At 37.0% G+C, this 18786-nt stretch overlaps 1 protein-coding gene across 1 annotated transcript in view; it reads left to right on the forward strand.

Annotated features, from left to right (window-relative positions):
• DNAI4 (dynein axonemal intermediate chain 4) overlaps positions 1-18786 on the forward strand; it is a 105608-nt gene that overhangs the window by 30878 nt on the left and 55944 nt on the right. Inside the window, 2 exon segments of the mRNA XM_052638055.1 lie at positions 4708-4864; positions 8666-8805. Of these exon segments, the coding sequence (XP_052494015.1) occupies positions 4708-4864; positions 8666-8805 (297 nt within the window).

Here is an 18786-nt window from a genome sequence, read left to right on the forward strand (position 1 = left end):
TGGAGATTGCAGGCAAACAAGGGGAGAAGGTTAGAATTATCCATATGATAGTGAGTGAGAATCAGAAAGAGTAAACTAATGTTTAGCTTAATGTATATACAGATTATATGTGTGTGGTTGAGCGGGGGGTTTACTATAGACACAAATATTTCTTAAGCCCTGCCTGCTAAGAAAGCCTAGAAGAAATGACACCCCTATAGCAACAAGCATACCCAGTGCCCAGATCTTGGTTTCTGATACTGTTCTCCAATAAAAGGAACCAGGAGTCTTTAGAGAAATGACTGCTTCTAGAGTGGAACAGAGAATATATAAGGTAAATCAGAAAGTAAACAAGTGTTAGAAACTCCAATACTTTGGCCACCTGATGCGAAGAGCCGACTCATTTGAAAAGACCCTGATGCTGGGAAAGATTGAGGGCAGGAGGAAAAGGGGATGACGGAGGATGAGATGGTTGGATGGCATCACCGACTCAATGGACATGGGTTTAGGTGAACTCCGGGAGTTGGTGATGGACAGGGAGGCATGCTGCGGTTCAGGGGGTCGCGAAGAGTCAGACACGACTGAGCGACTGAACTGAACTGAACTGAAACAAGTGTTAAAGAGAAAAAACTACATTAAACAAACAAAAAATCTGAGGTATGTGAAAAGGACATAGCAGCCAACATCTTGTGATGGTAATAGGAGGAATAATTTCAAGAACAAAATATGTTATGTAATAGTGGATTAACAACCCAAAGTATAAAGTAAATATCCATGAGTCCATTGTGATTCAAGTGAATGACTGATAAATTAATGATTGAGAACAAATGTATACGAAAGAATTCCAAATGATTTATATAGACGTTTCTCCTTCAAGAAGGTGGAGCTTAACTGTCTCATTTAAATGTGGGCGTTGCATATCAACTTCCTTCTAAGAAGTACAGGATGTAGAAGGGGAGGGAAAGAGCAACTTTAATGCAGAGAAAGCTGACAAAGTCTACCTCAGGTCAAGGTGAACATCATCAGTAGTAAGTCATGCTGATAGCATGTACCCTTGATATGATATGGTGAGAATGACACTTTACCTCTGTAGTCTTCCTCCTAGAAATCCATAACCTGTCTGATATCAGACAAACCCAACTGATGGACATTCTACAGAATACATGACCAGTATTCCTCAAAACTCAAGGTCATCAAAACAAGGGAAGTTTGAGAAATCGTCAGAGTGTCGGGAAACTTAAGGAGACACAATCGATAGACATAATATATCCTACATGTAGATACATGTACATAATATATCCTACAATATATCCTGAAAAAGGAAAACGACATTGGTTAAAAATTAAGGAAATTGGGATAGAGTATTCACTTTTGTTAATAATGAAGCATCAGTTTTGGTTTATTAGTTGTGATAAAGGTACCAAAGTAATGTTAACAATAGGAAACACTGGGTACAGGGTATACAGTAACTTTTTGTAATATTCTTGTGGATCTCTATATATGTAAAACTATTCTAAAATTAATATTTATTAAATGTTAAAAAAATGTCTAAGGGTAAGTCACAGCAGTCTTTACTTTAATCAGTTCTCCAGATGATTCTGTTGCATGCTAAAGTTTGAGAACCATTCTTTTTACTGTATAACCAAAAGGAGGCTTATGGTTACAAAAGCTTATGGTTTTAATGGCAAGGTAGGAGCCAAAACATCATCTTACCTATAGATTGTGGATGGTCTCACAGAACAATTGAATAATAATAGCTATCTTTTACGTGAACTCATAAGTGTCTTGATACGTATGTAATTTGTGAGGAAGGGTGAGAATAAGATGCTTATGTGACTGAATTGCACTGCAATTTTATCACACCAATTCTAGCTTATGCAGAGGCCAAGGAAGGCTTCACAGATGATTAGCTACTGGGGGGTCTTTGAAGGTAGCGAAGTAATGAGATCCCTTTCCCCTATGCAGTTCTGAATTAATTGAAAAATGTAATAAATGTAGATATGGTATATTAGAGCCAGAATATCACATTATGAATAAAGGCCTGCTGTTAAACTCTCAAATTTGACAGACTTACCCACCCATTCAATAAAACATCAGACCATCTCAGGCCTACCGCAACCCTCTCAATGGGAATCATGAGTAAAGGTGTGGAGAAGAGCCAAGATTGTCATTCTAGAGCTTCTTCCTTCTGTAAAAATCGTCAGGAATGGAACCATGCTCCCTCCATCACCAGCAGTAAATAAGAACAGACAAGGCAGATTGATATATTGTGATGTGTTTCTAGGTGGAGAGTGATATGTAGTTAAATCTGGTTTAAAGTTCATTTACCGTTAGGGTATCTGGTCGATGAATAGACAAATCCTATAGGTATATAGTGGAGTTTGAAGCAGTTTCTCAATATATAACATATTCAACCAACATTCATACAAAGGTTGCTAGAGAGAGCCAGACAAAAATTCTTTCTGCCATCCTAGGGTTTTGTCTATGAATAGTAGATTCTCTGCCACTAAGTAAAAGAAAACTACTACTTTCCTCAACCATGGTAGGTAACTAAGGTGTTACTCTATTGGTTCTATCTACTGTAAGATCATTCATTTTTATAATTAGCATATCTGTGTCATAATGGTACTTTTAGGTTGTTGTTCAGTTGCTAAGTCATGTCCAACTCTCTGTGACCCCATGGACTGTTTGTAACAAACCAGGTTCCTTTGTCCTCCATTATCTCCCAGAGTTTGCTCAAATTCATGTCCATTAAGTTGTTGATGTTATCTAACTAACTTATCTTCTGTCACTCCCTTCTTTTGCCTTCAGTCTTTCCCAGCATCAGGGTCTTTTCCAATGAGTAGCCTCTTCACAACAGATGGCCATAGTATTGAAACTTCAGCTTTACCTTCTGTCCTTCCAATGAATATTCGGGGTTAATTTCCTTTGGGATAGACTGGTTTATTTATTTATTTTTTTTTACTTCTTTATTTTTTATTTTTATTTTTTTTAGTTTTTTTATTTTTTTAATTTTAAAATCTTTAATTCTTACATGTGTTCCCAAACATGAACCCCCCTCCCACCTAGACTGGCTTAAATATCTTTTCAGTCCAAGGTACTCTAGAGTCTTCTCCAGCACCACAGTTCGAAAGCATCAATTCTTCGATGCTCAGCCTTCTTTATAGTCCAACTCTCACATCCGTACATGACTACTGGAAAAACCATAGATTTGACTATATGGACCTCTGTTGGCAAAGTGATGGCTCTGCTTTTTAATATGCTGTCTATTTTGGTCAAAGCTACTTTGAGGTATATGTAACTAAATCATAGATGAAGACCTGACAGTCTTAAAGAAAGGAAGTTTAGAGAAGAGCTCAAAACTGCCTGTGTGACTTTAAACTTCTCACTTAGCCTGTCTGTTTCTCATTTTCTTCATTGATCAAACTAACAGTTTGGACTAGATAAATCTCCAGTTGTGTCCATTTACTTTTTACTTTTTCACTTATTTACTTTTCACTATTTACTTTTTCACTTATCCTATATCTGCTATGTAGGTAGATTTACTTATATAAATCATTTCTTCCTCATTTTAAATTTATTGCATAAATAATAAAAATTAAAAAACATTTTTAAAAAGAATTATCCAATACTATAAAGAACTGGTAATTTAAAATTTTGTTTCCTCAGCTTCTTCATGGACTCTAGTATTTTAATTGTTACAATCATACCATGGATTTTGTCATGGACTATTTAGTCACTCTACATTTTATCACAAACATTTTCATAATTTTAATATCATATTTAATTACTACTTAATATTAATAGATGAGTATACTCTAATTTGTTTATCAATTCGAAATGTTGGTGATTGATTTGTGGAATTAGTAGCTTGTATTTTTTTTTAGACTATGAAAAAGGTGTTTTTCTCATACTCTGGACCTTCTTAAGGAGACTAAGCCTTAATCTCTGGGAAGTTTATACCCTTTGCCTATTCAAGCTTTACCCATGTCAGAATCTCATGGATCCCTGCTTCTCACCCTGATTTTTAACAGAAAACATTGAATTCTGGCCTATATACCCTTGTCATGGCTCCTTTATTACCCATACAACCAAGTTCAAACTCCCAGCCCTGAAACTCTGTCCTCAGTGGAATTTTTTAAGAACCTTGGACTTCTGACTAGACTACAGACTTGAGATTAACTCTTTTCAATGTATTTTTTGCATGGATATTAAGTCTGTTTTTCTCCTGTGTTTAACCACAACTTTCATTGGAGAATCTTTTGAGCTCTTGGTGAAGATGATTAGATGATTAGAGGTGGGCTATCATCTAAATCAAAAGTCAACAGATAAGAAGGACGAGAAGATATAGACAAGATATTAGCTTCAGGACTCGGAGAAGGGTTGCATATTATTTGGAAATAGACTTGTCCATACTCCTTTTGCATTGTATCAACAGTCATTCAGCTCAATCTCCCTGTTAATATTATGGGATAGATGTAATGGGATGCCCTTGTAGTCATGACTATACACTTGATATTGGAGTAAGCTTGATATATCAGCAGCAGAGACGGTTTATGAGCCATAGGATCCAGTTTGGCTTCAGAAAGTTTAAATAGACTACATCTCACAACATGACATATTCTTTTAGCATATAAAGCCACCTGCAATGTATGACTCATCATGACATTTTGATGAAGATTAAAATTAGCAGTTAGTAAATTATTTTCATTAAGTTATGTATTTTAGATTTACGAGTTATGAGGACAACACCTGGAAAAATTATAACAAAAGAAGACCTGGAGAAGACTATAGAGATAATTCTCACAGAGACAGAAACAATGAACTTTTTAAATCTACCAACAGTTATGTTTTCTGTAGAATCTGAAGAAGCTGAGAAAGTAAGGTATGTGTGTTTTAATTGTTTACATTGCTTTTGTAATTTAAATGCTAAATCAGAGGGCACTATTCTTGTTTCTGTCTTTGAGGATTTCTGGATAAATTTGTACCCCATGAAATTACATGTAAAGTATATATGTTGTATGTTCTTCCTAGAGGAGTAACTCATAGCTTTAGCATATTCTTTAAAAAATAGGTGAGCTACCAAGTTAAATAACAAAGAAATAAAGGAAGCTTCTAAGTCTCAGAATAGGTTTTAATGATTTTTTTCTTTTATACATATATGAATTATTTTCAATTTAAAAAGAAATGACTGCCAGTTTTATATTCAAAACAACTTAAACTTAAGAAGGGAAAATGTGTTATGGGGATATGATGGAATTTACTATTGAGAGCAGATTTTCCATTTCTATTTATTAATGAATATAAATGGATTTCTGCCTCATGTATTTTGAAGTTCTGCTGTTACGCACATATACATAAAGGATTGTTACATCTTTTTGTAGACTTGACCCCTTTATCATTATATAATACCCCTCTTTATCTCAAATAATTTTCCTTACTCCGAAGTGTGCTCTAAATTAATATAGCTACATAAATGGATTATTTCGTATTTTATAGTTATTCAGATTATTTGCCTTCAAGTATAATTTGAATATGATTCATAGTACTAAAAAATTCATCATTAGCATAATTTTTATGGTATTATTTTTACCCAAATATAAAATATTGTAAAATTGTTTGGACTATAAAATATAATACAATCAGATCTTGAATAACATACTTTTTTAAAGCACATCAGACATAAGGGAAAAGTCATAGGACCAGGAAAAAGAAAGGAAAAGAATAACAATGGGATAGATAAATGATCTAAAATCAGAGAGGGAGAGATGCTAGAGGCAAATGATAATATTAGCACATGGATCTAGAGCTCACCGGTAAGTCTTGAATCCCCCCCAAATTGAGAGAATCAAAAAAAAGGCTCTTATATTAAACCAAGACCCTTAAAAGGATCTCAGTTATCTCAAGTGGGCCAGGTCAGTAGGGTCTCCTAGCTACTATCGTAGGGAAGTACAACTCTTCTCTGGAGGAAGGCATATCCCAGTTAGACTCTTAAGGTTTCCTCCGTGTGTTTAGTAAAAATTACCAATAAAGAAACAAGACATTATGGGTGAGAAGTTAAAAAAAATAGGAAATCCTGGATCTAGATCCTGAGGACTATAGATAATGATGTTACCAAATATAAAGTATAAAATATATGTGAAATATTTAAATAAAAGAGTTAAGGGGCTTCTCTGGTGTTACAGTAGTGGAGAGTAGTCCACCTTATGACGTAGGGGGCACTGGTTCTGTCTGACACACCTCAGAGCAAGTAGGCCCCTGTGCTGCAACTACTGAGCCTGAGCACCACAACTGCTGGACCTTGCTCACCTTAGAGCCTGTGCTCCGCAACAAGAGAAGCCACTGCAATGAGAAACCTGCACACTGCAGCTAGAGAGTAGCGCCCGCTTGCTGCAGCTAGAGAAAGCCCACACACAACAATGAAGATCTAGCACAGTCAAAAATAATGAAAAAAATTATAAGAAAAATAAGATAGAGTTAAAACATCATTAACCCTAAGAAACTATTAAAATGATGACTGATAACTGCAAAAACATTTTAAAAGAATTTTTTTTTCAGATTTTATTTTATTTTATTTTACTTTACAATACTGTATTGGTTTTGCCATACATGGTGGCTCAGAGGTTAAAGCATCTGCCTGCAATGTGGGAGACCCAGGTTCGATCCCTGGGTCAGGAAGATCCCCTGGAGAAGGAAATGGCAACCCACTCCAGTATTCTTGCCTGGAGAATCCCATGGAGGGAGGAGCCTGGTAGGCTACAGTCCATGGGGTCGCAAAGAGTCGGACACAACTGAGCGACTTCACTTCACTTCACTTCAACGTGAATCAGTTTAGTTTGTATAGTTGTTAAAATTAAAAAGTAAGCAAAGCTTTAATCTTTGTTTTTAAAAAGTAAGCATTTAAATTTAAATGAGACATAATTGAATAGATATTTAATAAATCAAAATTTAGATCTAAGTTGTACAAAATCTTGGAGAGAAAAATGATTCCTAAAGCATCAGAGAGAAATTAAACAGTTATTGATAATAGGCTAAAGGTCTAACGTACACCTAATCATTTCCGAAAGGGCAGAATGCAAAGAATGGAAGAGAGGTGCTGTTCAAAGACAGCAAAGATTTCCCCAAACTGTTGAAAAACACCATTCCACAGAAATAGGAATAAATTTAAAAAAAGAAATACACACACACACATGGATACATTGTACTCCAAAATACCAAATATTAAAAGAAAAACTTTTTTTTGGCTACTCTGGGTCTTTGCTGCAGCACATGGGCTCTCTGTTGCGGCACTGGGCTGCCTTGTGGCACAGGGCCTCTAGAGCGCGTGGACTCTAGAGCTCTGCACCATGCAGCTTCACACAGGTGCTGCAGCAATGCTGCATTGGCTTCATTGCCCTGCAGCGTGTGGGATCTTATTTCCCTGACCAGAGACTGAACGATGTCTGCTGCATTGGAAGGTGTGTTCTTAGCCACTGAACCACTAAGATAATCCCCCAAAGATTTTAAAAGCAGAAGAAAACACTAAAGAACATATCATTTACAGAGAAACAAACCAATAGCATTATTAGAAATAGAGTCACTTCATAATGATAAAGGAGGTATAATAATTCTAAACATGAAACTTCTAATAGAATAACCTCTTAATATATGAGGCAAAAATTGGAAACTTGACAAGTATTAAAATAGGAGATATAAACATGTTTCTCTTAATTATTGATAAGTCAATCAGATAAAAAAATTAGTATAGTTATAGAAAATTTGAACCAAAACCATAGTTTAATGGTAATATATAGAACTCTGAATTCAACAATTAGAGGACACACACTCTTTTCAAGCACACATGGAATGTTATACAATTCACCCATGTACAAGGCCATGAAGCAAGGTTTCAAAAATTTCAAAGAAGTGATATCTGACAAATTCTCTGACCACAGTGGAATGAAGTTAAAAATTAATAGCATAAATCTCAACTAAAACATGGAGACATATTCATATACCCTTTTGAAAGTTAAAAAGTGCATTTTGTAAATTCCCCATGAACCAAAGGAGAAATCATAATGGAAATCAAAGAAATACTCAGAACTAAATAATTATGAAAATAATACATAGTACAGGGCTTCCCAGGCCATGCTAGTGGTAAAGAATCCACCTGCCAAAGCAAGAGATGCAAGAGACCCGGATTTTATCCCTGGGTCAGGAAGAACCCCAGAGAAAGAAATGGCAACCCACTCCAGTATTCTTGCCTGCAGAATCCCATGGACAGAGGAGCCTGGTAGGCAACAGTCCATGGGGTCACAAAGAGTTTGGCACAACTGAGCACACACACACACATGCAATACATATTATGGAATGACACAAAAGTAGTACTTTGAGAGAAATTTGTGGTTTTTTTGAGTGTCTGTATCAAAGTTCATAAAACCTATGTAGAAATGGTGCAAGGCCTATTGCACTATTGGTGGGTACTCAAAGTTGTAGGGATGTTGGGGAGTATAGTATAAAAGAGTCCTTTGGAGGTAGTTTAATGCAGTCTTTTCCAAGATTTTTGATTGTTCACTTTTTGATTGTTCACTTTTTAGTGCAATCTACATTAAATAATGTAATTTTTAGAAAAAGTATAATATAAAAAGATATGTGTGGCAAAAACTAATTTTTATTAGTAAGTTGAGTGTATATTATTTTTTTATAGCCAGAGAAACAAGAACTATGAGACTCTTTGTCGAAATAGATTGGGCAATGATTTATACGTAGAAAGGATGATGCAGACTATTAATGGAGCACCAAAGAATAAAGACGTTCAATGTGACAAAATCTTGAAAGAAGACAAAGGTAATTTATGTTATATTCTGCTTGGTAAATTACCATATTTTAATATACATCCATTGGGTCTGTTGATTAACAACTATTATAATAAAGTGTATAAGGCAAAATGAAATGATTTGGCCAAATCACAGCAATAGCTGGGTACTGTGATCTACAACTTTCAAAATTTGACAGTTTAGTTAATAAGTAATAAATACAGATTCAGAAGATTGGAATAGCATAATTATCAATCTTGATTTTTATACAAACTATATCATGGAATTTTGTACTCTTCACATATTAAGGACAGATTTGTGGCATCTTTATTTTCTCTTGTCCCACTCCCCTCCTGGATACAGTGGTGGTCTTAAAGACAGAAGCATGCCTTCCTAGTGTGAGACCCTGGCGCTTGGTTCTAGAAGGAACAGAGCAGACCTTATTCTCAAAGAATTTGGCATGTATGTTTTGATGTGTCTAGGAGCTTCCTGGAATATTGACTCAAGGCATTTGTCTTTCCTTGCCTAATTCAGAAAGAATATATTATGCTTATCACTATTAGAAAGTAACTCAAAGACATAGAAAGAAATAAAGAACACTGAAAAAGGTAGCTACATAGGTAAATACAAAAGCCAGTATTATAATTTTGATTTGTAACTCCTGTATTTTTGCAATGTGATTTAAAATAAATGCATTAAATAATAATTCTAAATCTATGCTACTAGGCATACAAAGTTTAAAGATATAATTTATGACATCAACTTAAAGTGGATGGGATTTAGCTGTATAGAAGCAGTTTATATAATGGAAGTAAAGTAGTATTATTTTAAAGTAGATTGTTAAAATTTTAAGAAATTAATTTTAATCCCCAAGGCAATCACCAAGAAATAACTTAAAAATTGCAGAAAAGAAAACTAGGAATAAGAACGATACACTATAAAAAATACCAAACATAAAAGAAGACAATTATGGAGGATTTAAAGAATAAAGAAAGTGTATGACATAAAGAAGACAAATTAAAAGCATCAGAGGTCCTTCCTAAATGATAATTACTTTAAATAAGTGAATTAAAGACTCCAATTAAAGAGTAAAAGTTGGCGGGATGGATTTAAAAAAGACAGTAAACATCAAAAATACTGTAAGAAAAAACCATGATCCATCTATGTGTTTTCTAACAAGAGACTGTTTTTCCCAGTTTTATTGAGAAATAATCGATATGTATCAATGTATAAGTACAACATGATGGTTTGATTTACATGTATTGTGAAATGATTACCACAACAGGTTTATTTAACGTATAAACATTTTAAATAAAATGTCTATTTAAACATTTAACATGTTTATTAACATGGATGTTAAATAAACATATAGTTACAATAAAAAGAAAAGTTGCATGATATAAAATTAACACACAAAATTCATGTGTATTTCTACATACTACCTATGAGCACTCCAAAAAGGAAATTAAGAAAGTAATTGTGTTTCTAATAACATCAAAATAATAAAATATGACAATAAATATAATTAAGGAGATGAAAAACTTGTACACTGATAACTATAAAATATTGCTGAAAATTTTAAAGGATACCTAAGTAAATGGGAATACATTCTGTATTTATGAATTGACTTAAGGTTATTAAGATGTGAATACCACCCAGAATAATGCCAAAGACTTTGAAATTTTTTTTTTTAATTTTCACTTCTTGGTCATGCTGTAAGCCAGGTGGGATCTTAGTTCCCTGACCAGGGATGAACCTGCACCCCCTATAGTGGAAGCACAGAGTCTTAACCACAGGACTGCCAGGGAAGTACCCCCAAAGACTTTCTTGCGACAACAGAAAAAAAAAAACCATCCTAAAATTTATCAAGGGAATATCAAGGGATCCCCAAGTAGCAAAAATAATCTTGAAAAAGAACAGAGTTAGAGACCTCATACTTCCTGGTTTAAAAACTTGCTATAAAGTTATGATCAAAATAGGTTGTGCCAGCAAATAGATAGATATATAAACCAGAAGAATAGAATAGGGGTCCCAGAAATAAACCCTCAGATATATAGTTAAGTGATTTTTAATGAAGGTGCCAAGACCATCAGCTGGTGCTGGGGCAACTAGATAGCCACATGTGAAAGAATAAAGTTGGGTTCAGACCTCATATCATATGCAAAAATTACCTCAAAAATGTTCAGTTAAGTTTAGTCACTCAGTTGTGTCCCACTTTTTGTGACCCCGTGGACTGCAGCACACCAGGTGTCCCTGTCCATCACTAGATCCTGGAGCTTACTCAAACTCATGTCCATCAAGTTGGTGAGGCCATCCAACTATCTCATCCTCTGTTGTCCCCTTCTCCTCCTGACTTCAATCTTTCCCATCATCACGGTTTTTTTTAAATGAGTCAGTTCTTCCCATCAGCTGGCCAAAGTATTGGAGTTTCAGCTTCAACATCAGTCCTTCCAACGAACACCCAGGACTGATCTCCTTTAGGATGGACTGGTTGGATCTCCTTGCAGTCCAAGGGATTCTCAAGAGTCTTCTCCAATACCACAGTTCAAAAGCATCAATTCTTTAGCAATCAGCTTTGTTTATAGTCCAACTCTCACATCCATACATGACCACTGGAAAAACCATAGCCTTGACTAGACAGACCTTTGTTGGCAAAGTAATGTCTCTGCTTTTTAATATGCTATCTAGGTTGGTCATAACTTTCCTTCCAAGGAGCAAGTGTCTTTTAATTTCATGGTGCAATCACCATCTGCAGTCATTTTGGGGCCCCACAAAAATAAAGTCTCTCACTGTTTCCATTGTTTCCCCATCTATTTCCTATGAAGTGATGGGACCAGATGCCATGATCTTAGTTTTCTGAATGTTGAGTTTTAAGCCAACTTTTTCACTCTCCTCTTTCACTGTCATCAAGAGGTTCTTTAGTTCTTCTTCACTTTCTGCCATAAGAGTGGTGTCATCTGCATATCTGAGGTTATTGATATTCCTCCCAGCAATCTTGATTGTAGATTGTGCTTCATCCAGTGCAGCATTTCTGATGATGTACTCTGTATAAGTTAAATAAGCAGGGTGATAATATACAATCTTGACTTACTCCATTCCCAATTTGGAACCAGTCTGTTGTTCCATGTCCAGTTCTAACTGTTGCTTCTTGATTTGCATACAGATTTCTCAGGAGGCAGTTCAGGTAGTTTGGTATTCCCATCTCTTGAAGAATTTTCCATGATTTGCTGTGGTCCTCAGAGTCAAAGGCTTTGGCATAGTCAATAAAGCAGAAGTAGATGTTTTTCTGTAACTCTCTCAGTTTTTCAATGTTCCAATGGATGTTGGCAATTTGATCTCTGGTTCCTCTGCCTTTTCTAAATTCAGATTGAACATCTGGAAGTTCAGGGTTCATGTACTGTTGTAGCCTGGCTTGGAGAATTTTTAGCATTACTTTGCTAGCATGTGAGATGAGTGCAATTGTGTGGTAGTTTGAGCGTTCTTTGGCGTTGCCTTTCTTTGGGTTTTGAATGAATGCTGACCTTTTGCAATCCTGTGGCCACTGCTGAGTTTTCCAAATTTGCTGACATATTGAGTGCAGCACTTTCACAGCATCATCTTTTAGGATTTTAAATAGCTCAACTGGAATTCCATCGCCTCACTAGCTTTGTTCGTATTGATGCTTCCTAAGGCCCACTTGACTTCACATTCCAGGATGTCTGGTTCTAGTCACAGCCTCGTGATTACCTGGGTCATGAAGATCTTTTTTTATAGTTCTTCATAGAACCATTCAATTGCCACCTCTTCTTAATATCTTCTGCATCTGTCAGGTTCATACTGTTTCTCTTCTTTATTGAGCCCATCTTTGCATGAAATGTTCCTTTGGTATCTCTAATTTCCTTGAAGAGATCTCTAGTCTTTCCTATTCTATTGTTTTCCTCTATTTCTTTGCATTAGTCACTGAGGAATGCTTTCTTATCTCTCCTTTCTATTCTTTGAAACTCTGCATTCAAATGGGTATATCTTTCCTTTTCTTCTTTGCCTTTCACTTCTCTTATTTTAACAGCTATTTGTAAGGCCCCCTGAGACAACCATTTTGCCTTTTTGCATTTCTTTTTCTTGGGGATGGTCTTGATCCCTACCTCCTGTACAGTGTCATGAACCTCCATCCATAGTTCTTCAGGCATGCTATCAGATCTAATCTCTTGAATCTATTTGTCACTTGCACTGTATAATTGTAAGGGATTTGATTTAGGTCATACCTGAATGGCCTACTGGTTTTCCCTACTTTATTCAATTTCAGTCTGAATTTGGCAATAAGGAGTTCATGATCTGAACCACAGTCAGCTCCTGGTCTTTTTTTTGCTGACTGTATAGAGCTTCTCCATCTTTGACTGCAAAGAATGTAATCAGTCTGATTTCACTATTAACCATCTGGTGATGTCCACATGTAGAGTCTTCTCTTGTGTTGTTGGAAGATGGTGTTTGTTATGACCAGTGCGTTCTCTTGGCAAAATGCTATTAGCCTTTTCCCTGCTTCATTCTGTACTCCAAGGCCAAATTTGCTTGTTACTCTGGCTATCTCTTCCTATTTTTGCATTCCAGTCCCATATAATGAAAAAGACATCTTTTTTGGGTGTTATTTCTAGAAGGTCTTGTAGGTCTTCATAGAACCATTCAATGTCAGTTTCTTCAGCATTACTGGTCGGGGCATAGTCTTAGACTACTGTGACATTGAATGGTTTGACTTGGAAACAAACAAAGATCATTCTGTTGTTTTTGAGATTGCATCCAAGTACTGCATTTCGGACTCTTTTGTTGACTATGATGGCTACTCCATTTCTTATAAGGGATTCTTGCCCATAGTAGTAGATAATAACAGTCATCTGAGTTAAATTCACCCATTCCAGTCCATTTTAGTTTGCTGATTCCTAAAATGTTGATCTTCACTCTTGCCAACTCCTGTTTGACCACTTCCAATTTGCCTTGATTCATAGACTTAACACTCCAAGTTCCTATGCAACACTGTTCTTTACAGCCTTGGACTTTATTTCCATCACCAGTCACATCCACAGTTGGGTGTTTTTGCTTTGGCTCTGTCTCTTTATTCTTTCTGGTGTTATTTCTTCACTGATCTCCAGTAGCATATTGGGCACCTCCTGACCTGGGGAGTTCATCTTTCAGTGTCCTATCTTTTTGCTTTTTCATACTGTTCATGAGGTTCTCAAGGCAACAATAGTGAAGTAGTTTGCCATTCCCTTCTCCAGTGGACCATGTTTTGTCATAACTCTCCAACATGACCTGTCCATCTTGGGTGGCCCTACATGGCATGGCTCATAGTTTCATTGAGTTAGACAAGGCTGTGGTCCATGTGATCAGATTGGTTAGTTTTCTGTGATTCTGGTTTTCATTTTTCTACCCTCTGATCAGTCAGTCAGTTCAGTCACTCAGTCGTGTCTGACTCTCTGCAACCCCGTAAACCACAGCATGCCAGGCCTCCCTGTCCATCACCAACTCCTGGAGTTTACCCAAACTCATGACCATTTAGTCAGTGATGCCATCTAACCATCTCAACCTCTGTCATCCCCTTCTCCTCCTGCCTTAAATCTTTCCCAACATCAGGGTCTTTTCAAATGAGTCAGCTCTTTGCATCAGGTGGCCAAAGTATTGGAGCCTCAGCTTCAACATCAGTACTTCCAATGAACACCCAGGACTGATTTCCTTTAGGATGGACTGATTGGATCTCCTTGCAGTCCAAGGGACTCTCTTAAGAGTCTTCTCCAACACCACAGTTCAAAAGTATCAATTCTTCTGCGCTCAGCTTTCTTTATAGTCCGACTCTCACATCCATACGTGACTACTGGAAAAACCATAACCTTGACTGGACTGACCTTTGTTGACAAAGTAATGACTCTGCTTTCTAAAATGCTACCTAGGTTGGTCGTAACTTTTCTTCCAAGAAGTAAATGTCTTTTAATTTCATGGCTGCAGTCACTATCTGCAGTGATTTTGGAGCCCCCCAAAATAAAGTCAACCACTGTTTCCACTATTTCCCCATCTATTTGCCATGAAGTGATGGGAGAAGGATAAAAGGCTTATGGAAGTTTCCTGATGGGAGAGACTGACTGAGGGGGAAACTGGGTCTTGTTCTGATGGGAGGGGCCATGCTCAGTAAATCTTCAATCCAATTTTCTGTTGATAGGCGGGGCTGTGTTCCCTCCCTGTTATTTGACCTGAGGCCAAACTATGGTGAAGGTGATGAAGATAACTGTGACATCCTTCAAAAGGTCCCATGCTCACACTGTTGCACTCAGTGCCCCCAACCCCTGCAGCAGGCCGCCACCAACCCATGCCTCCACCGGAGACTCTTGGACACTCATGGGCAACTCTTGGTCAGTCTCTGGTGGGGTCACTGCTCCCTTTTCTTGGGTCCTGGTGCAAACAAGGTTTTGTTTGTGCCCCCCAAGAGCCTGTTTCCCCATTCTTGTGTAAGTTCTGGCAGCTCTGTGGTGGGGTTAATGGCGACCTCCTCCAAGAGCACTGATGCCATACCCAGGTGTACTGCACCCGTAACTCCTGCAGCAGTGTACTGCTGACCTGTACCTATGCAAGAGACACTCAAACACAGTTCTGTCTCAGTCTCTGTAGGGTCTCTGGTTCTGGTGCGCACAAGGTTTGTTTGAGCCCTCTGAGTGTCTCTGGCAAGTATACAGTTTGATTCTATATGCGATTTTGCCCCTCCTACTGTCCTGCTGGGGCATCTCCTTTGCCCTTGGATGTGGGATGAGCCAAAATTATAAAACTCTTAGAAAAAATTGAGGTAGATATTTTTACCTTTGCCTTGACAGTAGATTCTTAGATATGACACTAGAATCATGGTGAACAAAAGAAAAAATAGTGAGCTGCGTCAAAATTAAAAGCTTTGTCCATCAAATAGCTATCAAAAAAGTGAAAAGACAACTTGCATGATGGAATAAGATATTTGCAAATCCTATTTCTCTTGAGGTCTAGTATCCAGACTATATAAGGAACATTTATAATCCAAGAACCAGAAGACAACACAATAAAACAGTGGGCATAAGACTTGAACTTGTTTTCCAAAGGAAGAAAACAAATGACCAATAAGCAGAAGAAAATATGTTAAACACCATTAGTCATTAGAGAATACAGTCAAGACCACAATGAGTTGCTGATTCTCCCACGTTAAACGACTATAATTAAAAAGAACAAGCCAGAGGACAGGTGTTGACAAAGAAGTTGATAAATTGAAGCTCCCATACAGTGCTGCTGGGAATGTAAAATGGTGCAGCTGTTCTGGAAAACAGTTTGGTAATTCCTCAAATAATGAGAAAGACTTTCCTTATGACTCAGCAGTTCCACTCCTAGGTATATACCTCATAGAATTGAAAATAAGTACTCAAATACCTGTACACACATATTCTTGGAAGCAATATTTACCACAGTCAAAAAGTAGAAACAACTGAAATGTCAATCAGTAAATGAATGAACAGACAAAGTGTGTAAATACATATGTGAAGTGAGTGAAAGTCTCTCAGTCATGTTCGACTCTTTGTGACCCCATGGACTACACAGTCCATGGAATTCTCCAGGCCAGAATACTGGAGTGGGTAGCCTTTCCCTTCTCCAGGGGATCTTCCCAACCCAGGGATTGAACCCAGGTCTCTCGCATTACAGGCGGATTCTTTACCAGCTGAGCCACAATGGAAGCCCAAGAATACTGGAGTGGGTAGCATATCCCTTCTCCAGTGGATCTTCCTGACTCAGGAATTGAACCAGGGTCTCCTGCATTGCAGGCAGATTCTTTACCAACTGAGCTATCAGGAAGACTCGTAAATACATATAATGAAATATAATTCAGTCACAAAAGGAATAAAGTACCTTCTCTGAGAAACTTTCCATCTTCTACCCTGTAAGATGTCAAAAATTTTACTCTGGAGAGGACAAAATAGAGGCTTTTTAGATGGAGAATACCAGGCACAGATCAAGACATGGGTTGTTTTTGTTGTTCAGTCACTGAGTCATTCTTTGTGACCCCATGAACAGCACCATGCCAGGCTTCCCTGTCCTTCACTGTCTCCTGGAGTTTGCTCAAATTCGTATCCATTGAGTCAGTGATGCTTTGTAAAAAACATCCTCTGTCGCCCCTTTCTCCTCCTACCCTCAATCTTTCCCAGTATCAGAGTCTTTTCCAGTGAGTCAGCTCTATGTATCAGGTGGCCAAAATATTGGACCTTCAGCTTCAGCATCAGTCCTGCCAATGAATATTCAGGGTGGATTTCCTTTAGGATTAACTAGTTTGATCTTGCAGTCCAAGGGACTCTCAAGAGTCTTCTCCAGCTCCACAGTTTCAAAAGCTTCAATTCTTTGGCTCTCAGCCTTCTTTTTGGTCCAACTCTCACATCTATACATGACTACTGGAAAAACCATAGCTCTGACTATACAATGGGTACTTACACAAAACAAAAAAAACTACAAAACAAAACCCCAAACAAACAAAAACCCCAATGCATACTGAATGCTATACACAGAGACTCCTTGAAATCCTCTCCTCCCTCACAGAAGGCTTGTAAAACCATAGGTAGCCAGATTCTTATTTATCCTTTATCTGGATGTACCAACAGTTAATTTATTCATTTGCCTACTGAAAGGCATCTTGATTGTTTCAAGTTTTGGCAATTATCAATAAGGCTGGTATAATAAATATCTATGTGCAAGTTTTTGTGTATATATAGGTTTTAAAGTCCTTTGGGTAAATATTGAAGAATGTGATTATTGGATTGTATGGAAACAGTATTTTTATTTTTATTTTTAAATAGCCACACTGCCTTCTAAAGTGATCATACCATTTTCATTCCCACCAGCAGTGATGGAGAGTTTATTTGGTTTCACGTTCTCATTAGCATTTAGTGTTGTCAGTATTCCAAATTTTGACCATTCTAGTAGTGTGCAGTGGTAACTTATTTTTGTTTGTTTGGGTGGGGGTTGGCTATACTCTGTGGCTTGGGGAATTCTAGTTCACCGATTAGGAATCAAACCCTGATTCCAGCAGTGAAAGTGCCAAGTCACAACCACTGGACCACAGGGAATTCCCCTCATTTTTGTTTTAACTTATTTTCCCATGATGACATATGATGAGGAGTATATTTTCATATACTTACTTGCCACCTGTATGTCTGTTTTTTTTATGAGGTATCTATTAGGTTCTTTGGCCCATTTTAAAATTTGGTTGTTTGTTTTCTTATTGTTAAGGATCAAAAGATATTTGTATATTTTGGACAAAAGTCCTTTTTCAATTGTATCTTTAGCAAATGTTTTCTTCCAGTGTGTAGCTTGTCTTGCTATTCTCGTGACATTTCCTTTTACAGAGCATAGATTTTTAATTTTAATGAAACCCAGATTATCAATTATTGCTTAATAGATTGTGCTTTTGCTGTTGTTCCTAAAAAGTCATTGCCATACTCAAGGTCATCTAAATTTTTGCCTATATTTTCTTCTATGAGTTTTCTAGTTTTGCCTTTTACTTTTAGTTTTAAAACAAGTTTTTGGTTAATTTTCCTGAAGGATGTAAGATCTGTATCTAGATTAATTTTTTTTTTTTTTTTTTTTGGTGCTTGGATGTCCAGTTTGTTCCAGCACCATTTGTTGAAAAGACTATCTTTGCTTCATCTATTTTTGTTCCTTTGACAGAGATTAGCTGACTATGTTAATGCCAGTGTATTTCTGAGCTCTCTGTTCTGTTCCGTGCACATTATCTTGATTACTGTAGCAGTGTAGTAAGTCTTCAGGTTGAGTAGTGTCACTGCTCCTATTTTCTTCTTTGTCTTCAATATTGTGCTGGCTTTTCTAGGTCTTTTGTCCCTTTAGGTAAACTTTAGAATCAGTTCCTTTCTGTCAGTTCACTTCTTTTTTAATTGGAGGAAAACTGCTTTACATGTTGTGTTGGTTTCTTTCTGAAAGCATGAGGTCTTCTGCCAGCATTTAGTAGGTGTTCTGTAGGAGTTGTTCCACATGC

This window comes from Budorcas taxicolor, chromosome 3 (assembly GCF_023091745.1).
Source record: "Budorcas taxicolor isolate Tak-1 chromosome 3, Takin1.1, whole genome shotgun sequence".
Classification (NCBI taxonomy): Eukaryota; Metazoa; Chordata; class Mammalia; order Artiodactyla; family Bovidae; genus Budorcas; species Budorcas taxicolor.